This window comes from Corylus avellana, chromosome 4 (genome assembly GCF_965113065.1).
Source record: "Corylus avellana chromosome 4, dhCorAvel1.hap1.2, whole genome shotgun sequence".
NCBI lineage: Eukaryota > Viridiplantae > Streptophyta > Magnoliopsida > Fagales > Betulaceae > Corylus > Corylus avellana.
The window spans coordinates 28,620,996-28,633,621 of record NC_142493.1 but is presented as its reverse complement, the minus strand read 5'-3'; the positions used below and the strand labels follow the sequence as shown (position 1 = coordinate 28,633,621).

The 12,626-nt window shown below is 40.1% G+C and overlaps 1 protein-coding gene across 2 annotated transcripts in view; it reads right to left on the bottom strand.

Annotated features, from left to right (window-relative positions):
• Nucleotides 1–12,626, bottom strand: part of LOC132178517 (protein NO VEIN) — a 37,552-nt gene that overhangs the window by 7,069 nt on the left and 17,857 nt on the right. For both annotated transcript variants that reach the window (XM_059590949.2, XM_059590950.2), the window contains one exon: nt 6,532–8,796. In XM_059590949.2, the coding sequence (XP_059446932.2) occupies nt 6,532–8,796 (2,265 nt within the window). The remainder of the gene's footprint in view (nt 1–6,531; nt 8,797–12,626) is intronic.

Genomic DNA, 12,626 nt, shown 5'->3' with positions numbered 1-12,626 from the left:
CAAACAAATGTAGCTAGTGGGCTATACAAGAGAAACAACAATTTAATTGTACTTTTTTCTGTTTCAGGCAAAGTACTGCATTCTAAACAAAAAATAGAAAAACGGACTAGTGCTGCGTAATTGTTGCTTATTTTAAAGCTCGTCCAATGACATATCTCACAACATGTTCGGCAATAAACCCTAGACCAGTAAGGTAACAAATGAAAATATGTCTTTAAGGATTTAATATATTATTATTATTATTATTATAAGTAAAGATTTCATATATTATATAGCATTAACAAACTTTTATACATCAATCATTATCTCCTTTATTAGATAGTTAAATATCTGGGACATGTAGCACTAGAGCTGCCAAAACCAACCCGGTCCCATTTTTGATCCATGTAAGTCAACCACTGCAACGAACATGTCAGTTGCCAGAGAGCAACAGATGTTAACAGTCCTCTATAGATGCCTTTAGTGACTAGCATCTTAAAAAAGCCATTGCTCGGATTCAAATCTATGCCAGCGCTGAAACAGCAGACCCTTTTGTACATTCATAATCATACCACACAAGCTAAATGCCTAACACTGTGATGAACAAAAACAAAAAAACTCAGCATCTTCCTGGTCACAAAAAGCAGTTTACTAAGGCTGCATTGTTTTCCACTATATACGAGCAAGACTAGGGCTGGAAATTTTGACACGACCCGCGAACCCGACACCAACACGATATGAAAAAACAGGTATTGGATTTGGCCTTATCGGGTTCGGGTCTACCCATTTAAGACCCGGTTAATTTCGTGTCTGGCGGGTCGACCCACTAGACCCAGTTACTGTTTAGGTCTGGCGGGTACTAAATGGGTCTGACGGGTACCCGCCAGACCCGAAGAGTAACCGAGTCTGACGGGGACCCACCAGACCCGGTTCAAAAAAAACAAAAAAAGTAAAAAAATGAGCATATTTGTAGTGTTTCCTAATTCATATCTTTGATTACATGAGATGGATCATAGATCTTTCAAGACTTCAAGTGGACAACACCGGGCATAATGGCCCATAGGAACCTAATTTGTAATGAATCTAATGATGATGTAGTTTTGAGTTTTGAGTTTTGTTTCTTTTTTCTTTATTATTTTGTTTTTGTTAGCTTCTTTTTTATTTTATTTTATTATTATTATTATCTTTTTCTTTATTGCTGTTAGATGAGCATATTAGGGTTAATATATTATATGGGGTATTTTGGTCTTTGTACTCAATGTTACATTAGATATATATATATATATGAAGTATGAGAGGAGAAGGCTACGTGAAAATAACACAGCCTCTTCTTTCTTCTCTTTACATGCAAACCCTAAATTCCTCTAACATGGTATCAGAGCCATAACTATTGACTGCATCTCTCACCCCGCTTCTTCCTCCCTTCTTTATTAATATATATATTTTTTTTTTACCCGAATCCTAGTTTTATCCTACTGAGCGTGGAATTGTGAGACGTGGGCTTCATGCCCGCGAATAGTGATTGGGGATAGATGGTCGCCGGTGTGGTTTGTGGTGTATTTACGGTCTAGTCTGTGGTTGTTGGTGAAGTATATGGCTGCCGGCAGGTTACAGTGATGATCGGCAGAAACTGGGTTGTCGTTGAAGTGTGGTCGTCGACTGAGTCTGTGGTGGTTTGCTGACGTGTTCTGTGGTAGTCGCTTGGGTCTGTCGCTGTGGGTTTTGGTATCACCGGTGAGGTCTGTCAGACACCGGCGTGTTGTGGAAGTTATGGTAGTTCTCGTGGGGGACGGGGTGGTCATGGTGGTCGTGGTTTTCGTGGTGGACGTGATTCTCGAGGCGGAGGTCGCATTGGAGGTCGTGGGCCTCGCAAATGCACTCATTGTGGTCGTACTAATCATTCTGTGGATTTTTGTTGGGATTTACATGGCACCCCATCTGGGTTGGCCAATCAGGTTGCTTCTCATGCTGATTTCCCAGCTCCATCTGGACCACCTGTTAGCTCGAGCTCACACTTCGAGAATGATTTGATCTCCATTCCGAAAGATGAGTATGCTCAGTTCTTAACCCATAAGCGGGCTTCTACCTCTTCCACTGCTACTCTTGCTCAGTCAGGTACTGCATCTCACTGTCTTTTATCCTCCACTCGCGACTCTTGGATTATTGATTCTGGCGCCAATGAGCATATGACTGGTTCGTCCACTTCTCTCTCTGATTATCGTCCTGTTGATACACCCCACAGTGTCACCCTAGCTAATGGTTCCCTCTCCACCGTAGCCGGCTCTGGCCATACCCATTTGAGTCCAGATATTGAGTTGCTTTCTGTTCTACACGTTCCTGGTTTTCCTTTTAATTTGTTATCCATTAGTAAAATTACCAAAGCTCTTAATTGTTCTGTCAGTTTTTACCCTTCTTTGTGCATTTTTCAGGATCTCAAGACGAGGAGGATGATTGGTATGGGGCATGAAGTTGGTGGCTTATATTATCTGGATCTTGCACCTTCATTTTCCTCATGTGCTTTACAGTCGTCAACCTCAGCTCTTCAGTGGCATTGTCGTCTTGGTCATCCTTCCCTTCCTACATTGAAGCATCAAGTCCCAAGTCTTCGAAACGAGTTGTCCGTGTCTTGCGAAGCTTGTCAGCTTAGTAAGCACCGTCGTGTTTCTCTTCCGTCAAGAGTTGTTAGTCGTGTTTCACATCCTTTTGAGTTAGTTCATTCTGATGTATGGGGTCCAATGAATATTGCATCCAATAAATTTCATTATTTTGTGACCTTTGTGGATGATTTTTCCCGTATGACTTGGCTATTTTTAATGAAAAATCGTTCAGAGTTATTTTCTGTTTTCCGGATTTTTCGTAATATGATTAAGACTCAATTTACTAAGAAAATTCGTATTTTGCGTTCTGATAATGCCAAAGAATACACATATAGTTCTTTTGCCTCTTATTTGTCTGATAAAGGCATTATCCATCAAACATCATGTGCTCACACTCCACAACAAAATGGAGTGGCTGAACGCAAGAATCGTCATTTATTGGATGTTGCACGTTGTCTCTTATTTCATATGCATGTCCCCAAACATTTTTGGAGTGACGCTGTTCTTACTGCTTGTTACCTCATTAATCGAATGCCCTCCTCGGTCTTAGATGGCGCTTCTCCTCATTCTCTGCTATATTGTTCTTCACCCCCATTTGCCTTACCGCTTAGGGTTTTTGGGTGTGTTTGTTATGTTCATAATTTAGGTCCTGGTTATGATAAACTTGATCCTCGTTCTACCAAATGTGTCTTTCTTGGTTATTCCCCAACTCAGAAAGGATATCGTTGTTATAGTCCTGTTCTTCGCCGCTACTTTACTAGCGCCGATGTCACCTTTGTTGAGTCTCTTTCCTATTTTCCTATTGATGCGTCTTTTGGAGCGTCTACTCTTGAGCCTGATGTTGCGTCTGTTCCGCTGCCTGTTCCATATCTCTCTAAGTCTGTCATGTTGCCTCCACCTTCACCTGCTCCTCTCCAGGTTTATACACGTCGGCCACGACCATCAGCTCCTGCACCTCCACCATCATCCTCCCCGTCTTCGGATCCACTGGCACCTGCATCTGATTCCTTGCCCATTGCCCTACGGAAAGGTACACGTTCTTGCACTACTAAACATCCTATCAGTCAGTTTGTATCCACTAGTTCTTTATCTCCTTCCCATTTTTGCTTTATTTCCCATCTTTCCACTGTTTCCACCCCAAAGACAGTGCAGGATGCCTTATCTGACTCTGGTTGGAGGCAAGCTATGGAATTGGAAATGAAGGCCTTACATCAAAGTGGTACGTGGGAACTTGTTCCATTACCCCCTGCTAAGAAGACTGTTGGTTGCAAATGGGTATACACGGTTAAGTTTAATCCTGATGGTTCTGTTGAACGGTTGAAAGCTCGTTTGGTTGCTAAGGGTTATACACAGACATATGGTATTGATTAAGATGAGACGTTTTCTCCAGTTGCCAAAATCTCTTCCGTTCGTATTCTTATTTCTTTGGCTGCTAATCTTAATTGGCCCTTATTTCAGTTGGACGTCAAAAATGCCTTTTTACATGGGGATTTACATGAGGAAGTTTATATGGAGCAACCACCTGGGTTTGTTGCTCAGGGGGAGTATCGGAGTTGTGTTTGTAAGTTAAAGAAGGCTTTGTATGGTCTCAAGCAATCTCCACGGGCATGGTTTGGGAAGTTCTCTGAGGCCGTTATGGAGTTTGGTCTTCAGCGTTGTCAGACAGATCATTCAGTATTTCACTTGCATACAAATGCAGGCTACATTCTTCTTGTGGTATATGTGGATGACATTGTGATTACAGGGGATGATTCAGGAGGTATCGCTCGATTGAAACTGTTTTTACAGCAGAAGTTTCATACTAAAGATTTGGGAAAACTCAGATATTTCTTGGGGATTGAAGTTGCTAGATCCCGAAAGGGTATCAATTTATCTCAAAGAAAATATGCACTTGATTTGTTAGAAGAGACAGGTCTCCTGGGTGCTCGTCCTGTTGACACTCCAATGGATCCTAATCAGAAATTAGTAAAAGATGAAGGAGAATTATTTGAAGATCCTAGTAGGTATCGTCGTTTGGTTGGAAAGTTGAATTATCTCACTATTACTAGGCCAGACATTTCATATGCAGTTGGTGTTGTTAGTCAATTCTTGGAGGCTCCTAGAGTTTTACATTGGGAAGCTGTTACTCGTATTATTCGATATTTGAAAGGAGCTCCTGGCCTTGGGATATTGTATAGACCGAATGGACACCTCCGGGTAGAAGGGTTTACTGATGCAGATTGGGCAGGTTCCCTCCCAGATAGGCGATCTACTACAGGGTATTGCACATTCTTGGGTGGTAATCTGGTGACTTGGAAAAGTAAGAAACAAACGGTGGTGGCACGGTCGAGTGCTGAGGCAGAATACAGGGCAATGTCTAATACTGCTAGTGAATTGACGTGGTTACAACATTTCCTACAGGAGATTGGATTCACTGCTCCTACTCCTATCCCATTATTTTGTGACAATCAAGCCGCTATACATATTGCATCTAACTCTGTTTTTCATGAAAGAACTAAGCATATTGAGGTCGATTGTCACTTTGTTCGAGATAAGATACTCAGCAGAGATATATCTACACCATTTGTGAAGTCTGGAGATCAACTAGCTGATATGTTTACAAAGTCTTTGTGTCGAAAGAAGTTAGAGTTTATTTGTTCCAAGCTGGGCTTATATGATATATATGCTCCAGCTTGAGGGGGAGTGTTAGATGAGCATATTAGGGTTAATATATTATATGGGGTATTTTGGTCTTTGTACTCAATGTTACATTAGATATATATATATATGAAGTATGAGAGGAGAAGGCTACGTGAAAATAACACAGCCTCTTCTTTCTTCTCTTTACATGCAAACCCTAAATTCCTCTAACAATTGCTATGATGGAAATGTCGTGGGAAACCTAATTTGATCCATATTCATTTCATATATATATATATATATATATATATATGTGTGTGTGTGTGTGTGTGTGAAATTTAATATGAACAGTAAAATAGAGAATATCTAGATTGGTCATCATAGCAAAGGAATCTCCTTAAAGAGAAACTAAAATCATTATTGCATTACATGGAATTATGGAAATGGACTATCTAATATTCTAATATGTATAGAGTTGAAAATTGCTAATTTTGTAAATGTTTTTATTAACAATTGTATTGGTATTCATATATTATTATTACAATTTTTTTTTTTAAACAAAAAAATTAGGGTTTAGGGTTTTTTAGCGGGTCGGGTCTACCTAATATGACCTGGTTATTGTAAACGGGTTAAACGGGTCGTGTCAGGTTATCCAGCTATTTCCGTGTCATAATCGTGTCAAACCCGATTCAGCATCAAAGCGAGACTGACCACCCAAAAAAGTGAAAATGAAAATTATAAAAAGAAGAAGCAAACCTTCGTAAGCATTATGTATAAATAGACAGGTTGTGCCATAGCATTTGGAGGGACAACCATTTAAGTTGTACCTGGTTTGCACCCACACATTGTCCGGAGGGGGCATAATATTTTAATCTATGTGGGCATAATATTTTAATCTATGTGAGCATTTAACACAAAATAAACAAGCAGATGTGTACGGAGGTTCAAATATACAAAAGGAGCTAATGAACTCTCACTTTGTTCTTCCACACAAAGACCTAGAATGGGATGCAAACCAATTAAAGTTTGCTACAAAGAAAAAGCCTTCCACATTCTAAGATTGGCAGCCTTATGAAGCAGAGTTGTGGAAGATTATGATTAGTACTTACATATATGAACCACGGCACACATAGCTTGATTGTTTCTACTTGTACAGATTTTTTGAATTTATGTTCTTCTTTTTCTTCCTATTAGTGGTTCTTGTATACTAGGGCTGTGCCTTTATTAATGATACAAAATTACTTACCCAAAAAAAAAAAAGTATCTCTCTCTCTCAACAGAATTGAAGAAAGATTAAACAGAATTCAAAATGAAATAAAAAGTCGAAAGCACTAACCTTTGGGACAGCATATGGAGCAGAGGCACCCAGAACGAAGCGTACTTCATCACAATCATAAAATAAATCTTTAGGATAGTGAAGCTCATCATCCATGCTAGACACTACCCACTGGACATCACAAATGCTGCTCATGAATGAAGACTTGAAGAGTTTGCTATCTCCACCAGATTTAGGGTTGCAGTAACCTGTAGCTTTGTCACTAAAACAACCATCCCATAGTGTATCCAAAACCTCCAACAGATATATACAACTTTGCCGCATGCCATTTTTGGACAATAGGGATATTAAATGGACCAATTCATGGGATTCCCAATCTTTGACAATCGATTCAGGGGAAATCAGATCTTTTTCCCACATTAGATTCCTAAAAATGGTAGGAGATAGATCAGCAAGAGTCTTATCAACCTGAAGTATTTGCACAAAATCCGTAATGCCTATTTCCTGGAAGAACTCCCTCCATTTCATTACTCCACATGAGAGTGATTTACTAACTGGATGCCTCAAGTATGTGGTGTCAACCTCATGCCATTTCATATCTACAACAGTGATCAACTTATTAACATGGACTGGATTTCCATATTCTTTACTAAAATGAATCGACACCTCAACAGGTCGTTTAAAACCATGATTTGTTAAAATGAAAGCTTTATTTCGTAATTCAGAGATTATGTATTCCCTCTCGACACGACAATCAGGGCAGCTAGACTGTAGGTGGATCATTACAAAGCACAGATACTCCGTCATCAAATTTGTGTCCCTATTTATAATTCTGTCATCAGATACAGCTGGCAAGATGTGCAGCTTCATAATTTCATGAGCAGACAACCGCTGGACACCAATTCTATGAAGCATCTTGGTTATATTGTCTATCAAACTCGTGTCCACACAAGAGGTATCAACAGTTGATGCAGAAAGCAGGGTAGGGCATACAGTCCGAAGTTTAGTGAATAAATTTGGGAAAGCTTCGGGTCCATGCTCAACATCAAACCCCGTGCTTACAGCATCAGATTGTAACCAGATTGTACCTTCATTCACGGAACTGTACGTACCATCTGAAAGGGGAATAAGAGGTATTTTTTGAAGGTTCTCTATGAGATCCATTTCTGTATCAGAGTTTAACAAAATTTGCCCAGAAGAATGGAATGACATTGTATATAGTGCATTTAGCAAAGAAGACAACCAAATCAGGCCCATTGATTTGATGCCATTTTCCACATGCCTTAAAGAGGATATAAATTGAAGTAGAATTGTGGCTCCATATTCCTGAATACCCAGTGCCCTTGCTAATGAATCAGACACTTTTATATTTCTATCCAAGAATCCAAGGCCAAGATGCTCACTAAGCAAAGCATCAGGAAGAAGAGAGCGAGCTTGTTCATTCCAACCACTTAGAACCTTGCATGGGGGAACCCATCTGTCATGGCCTCCATCCAGAAGTAAGCAGTTTGACATTCGTAATTTAGAAATAATCAACCGTGGAAGACTAGAAAAGAAACCATGAACTTCCCCAACAAGTGGAACAAAGCTCATAAAAGCTGACACAGCTTTTCCTGGATTTTCTCTAAAACACGAAAGAGTGCAAAAGGATCTCTCCGCACCAACAAACAAATTAGGAAATTCAGACAATAACCACTGGTTCCAGGGACTATCACCATCCACTTCCTCTCTAGATGAAGGAAGAACAAAATCACCTTGGAGAATAAATTTCAGACCATAAGTTCTTAGAGGAAGAAATGCAAAAACGGGCTGTTGGTCAACAATTGGAATGTAATCTCCAACTGATTCCTGCAATGTAAATGCTATAGAGATTTCTGTTGTTTGCACAACACGACGAATGACATCTGCCTGCAGCTTCTGAGATGCTACAAACCACGTCATCTTCTCTTTTCCGTGGGAAACCCTAACGATGCCATCCCCCATGATTTCTTTTCTCATCACGATAAATGAATTGTTGAGCAAGTTTCTAAACTTAATACACTTAAGTCGGTGAAGAAAAAGCAACAAAGAAGGGTGAAGATCTGAAAACATAGTCATAATGCTGTTCATCACTGCTCCATCTGATAATCTTGATCTGAAAGGAAGTGCAATGCAAGTGTTCCAGCATTTACCATCCAATCGATCAGTGTCACTAGATGCCAGCCTACTAAACAAGCCAATATCACATGGAGGCACTATTGTTGGCAAAACAAAACCAATCTGGCCCTCACTTATATCAAATTTGACATGAAACCCATTAGAATGAATCTCTGGAGCATCTGTGACCTGCAGAAATATTACCACATTCATGAAACTTTATTACTTAAGAGAGTATATTTATTAATTGGATAAACCAAGAAATACAGCACCTCTCATTTTCTATGAAAAAACTACATAAAAACCAATTCACAGTTAAAAAGTAACTCAGGATACAAAGCGTGGATAACACTTTGTTTTTTTTTTTGATAGGTAATCAGAGAAATTTATAGAAAGTGTAGGTGCCTGTTAGCATACAGGAAGTATACAAAAAGGATGCAAAAAACAGAAGAAAAAAAAAAGCAAGAAACCCTAAACACCAAACATCCCAACAGAAACCAGCCCACAAACCCTAAGTAAGATTACATCACAGCAAGAGCCTTCTTGCTTTTGCCCTGGCTAGAGCCACGACTCCTAGCATCAAAGTTGATAGAGCACTCTAAGTTGTTCAACTCCCTTCTCACTTTAAGCTTGGGAGTGGGATCTGGGACCTCATGACGTTAACCCTTATCCACTTGAGCCATGAGGTTCAAAAATCCCATCATGTTCCCCTTAAAAGAGATCCCTGCGGCTTAAAACAAGTAAAGTTCTTTTACACAGCTTTGATTTACTAATAATAAAATACAGTTGAATGCTATTTCAAATCTGGTTATAATCTTCATAGGAGGTGAGCCTTTAGAGACCGACTTTAATCATCTCCTTCTAAACTTCCTTCAACTTTTCATATTGACCCCTGGTGTACAGAATTATATCCTTAGGAAAATATTTAAATACCTTGCCTATGTGCTCCTCTGGCAAGCCAAGGAGTGTTGCAGTGTGGAATATGGTGCCTAGGAGCCTCTTTTGGTGTTTATGGAAGGAAATGAATAATAGAAACTTTGAGGGCATACAGAGGACGTTGGGGGAAATTTTAACTATGTTCTACAAAACATTTTTTTTTAATAGAAGTAATGTCTATATCAAAAAGCACAGAGGGACGCAACTCTAGTACACAAGAAGTATACAAGAGGACGCCTAAGACGAAAGACAAAAAGAACAAGAAAATCAAAAAAGCTAATTACTAAGGGAGCTAAATAAGCAGTTGTCCAAGTAAAGAGGGAAAAAAAGACATACGACTTGAGCTCCTCTATAGTCCTCTCTTGGTTATCGAAGTTCCTATCATTTCTTTCCCTCCACAAGCTCCACATGAGGCAAAAAGGAACCATCTTCCATACGGCCGCACTCCGAGAGTTCCACCCGACCACAGTAGGCGAACAAATCTGCCACACTATTAGGGATAACCCAGGATAGCCCAAAGAGACTAGAGATGGCATTCCATAAGACGTTGGCGCCTCACAATGGAGGAGGAGATGATCAACGGATTCCCCATTCAGTTTACACAAATAACACCTATTAACCACGATGAGATGTCTTTTCCTAAGATTGTCCATGATAAGAATCTTCACTAGAGCTACTGACCAAGCAAAGAAAGCCACTTTCAAGGGAGCCTTGTTCCACCAAATACTCTTCCAAAGGAAAGGGGGATTGTCTTTACACACTAGGATCTTATAAAAAGATCCGACATCAAATTCTCCTTTGCAAGACGAGGTCCACCAAAGCGTGTCATCCCCTCCTCTTCTCCCTTTATTGGAGTACAAAAGGAAATAGGAGGCCAAGACAAAACATTGTATCTATGGACTGCGGCGTATGTGTCTCCCTTGTTGATTAGTTATAATGACTTGTTTGTTTTGCTCTTTTTTTTTTAGATAAGTAATAAACCAATCTCATTAAAAGCGTAAGGCGCACCTAAGTATACAAGAAGTATACAAAAGGAACAAGGAAGTCACTATAACTAATCAACAAAGAAGACATATACGCTACCGTCCATAGATACAAAGTTTTGTAGAACAAAGATAAAATTTCCCCAGCATCCTCTCTCTATCCTCAAAATATCTATCATTCATTTCCTTCCATACACACCAAAAGAGGCACGTAGACACCATTTTTCACACCGCAACACTCCTAGGCCTACCTTAGGACCACCAACAGTTAAATAGATCTACAACATCTAGGCATAACCCAAGACATCCCAAAACAATTAAAAAAGAGAAATGATAGAATTCATTCATTTATCAACCATCTCCATAGTGAATGGATGAATCCACCATTAAATTTGTGTGGGATCCACATGCGTCTACAAATCTAATGGTTGATCTATTGAATTTAAAGGATGAGATGGGAAAAAGATGAGGAAAATATTGACGTGAATAATTTCTCACTAAAAAAAGCACTCCAAATTGTAGAAGCCACATCGCGATGGAGAAGAAGATGATCTAGAGACTCCCCATTCTTCTAGTACATACAACATCTGTCCATCAAGACGATGTGCCGCCTCCTAAGATTATCCAAGGTGAGGATCTTGCCTAGATCCACCAACCACACAAAAAATGCCACCCTCGAAGGAGCCTAATTCCGCCATACACTCTACACCTAGGGAAGTGGCTACCTACAGGAGAAGCCAGAGAACAATTGAAGGAATTGACCTTGAATCTGCCTAGAAGCTCCAAATTAGCCGCTATAGAGGGAATCTTTCGCACAAGCAAGACCATATAAAACTGGAAAAGCTACATTTAAAGTCGCTTCCCCACACCACTGGTCATGTCAAAAGCTGATCTTGATACCATCCCCCACCTCAAATCTTGTAAAGCAGGAAAAAAAAAAAGTCCATCCTCTTCTGATATTCTTCCACAACCCCACCCCCAAAGGCTCCTGCAGGCTCAAGAGAGTACTACCCTCCCCATAGATTGCCATATTTCGAATCCACCACTACTCTCCACCAAGCCTCTCTTTCATGCCCATAGCGCCATAACCATTTGCCTAAGAGAGCACGATTAAACACCATCAAATTCCCAATACCCAACCCTCCCTTAGAGATCGGAGAACAAACCTTGGACTAACTCACCAAGTGATATTTGAACTCTTCACCTAGCCAACCCCACAAAAAAGCACGCTAGATCTTCTCCATGCGTTTGACAACACTCGCCAAAAGAGGGAATAGAGACAGGTAATACGTAGGTAGATTCACGAGAGCACTATTGAAGAGGGGTAACACTGCCACCCTTGGACAAGTACATCATTTTCCAACTAGCCAATTGATATTCCAGCTTCTCAATAATGCTGTCCCAGATATGCTTAGCCTTGTAGAAGGCCGCCAACGGCAAACAAGATACTTGACTGGAAGTTTGGAAACCCCACATCCTAGGATTTGGGCCAACCTACCCCCTGAGAAACATTCCCCAAAGGAACCAATTATGACTTGTCCAAATTTACCTTAAGCTAGACGCAACTTCAAAGCATAGGAATAAGCGCCGCAAATTACACAAAGGAGAAGACAGGGCATTACAAAAAATTAAAGTATCATCAGCAAACAAAAGATGAGAGAAAGCATCATTGCCCACTTAGAAGCCCTCCAGCAACCCCCCACTAACCACAACAAAAATCACCATAACCAAAGCCTCCATCACCAAAAAAAAAAAAAAAAATCAAGGGGAATAAGGGATTCCCTTGTCTCAACCCACGGGAACTACTAAAGAAACATGTAGGCATACCATTTACCAAGACCAAGAAGCGCACGGAAGTAATACAATGAGCTATCTTTTTTTTGAGCTAATCTATGAGCACCAATTTGAGGTAATATATGAGCTATCTACAAGTACCAATTTTCTCCAAAACCACACCGCCTCGGCAAATACAACCAAAAATTCCAATTCACATGATCATACGCTTTCTCCAAATCCATTTTACATATGACACTCGGATGGCCAAATCTCAACCTACTATCAAGGGACTTGGTAATAAGAACCGGATCAAGAATTTGCCTA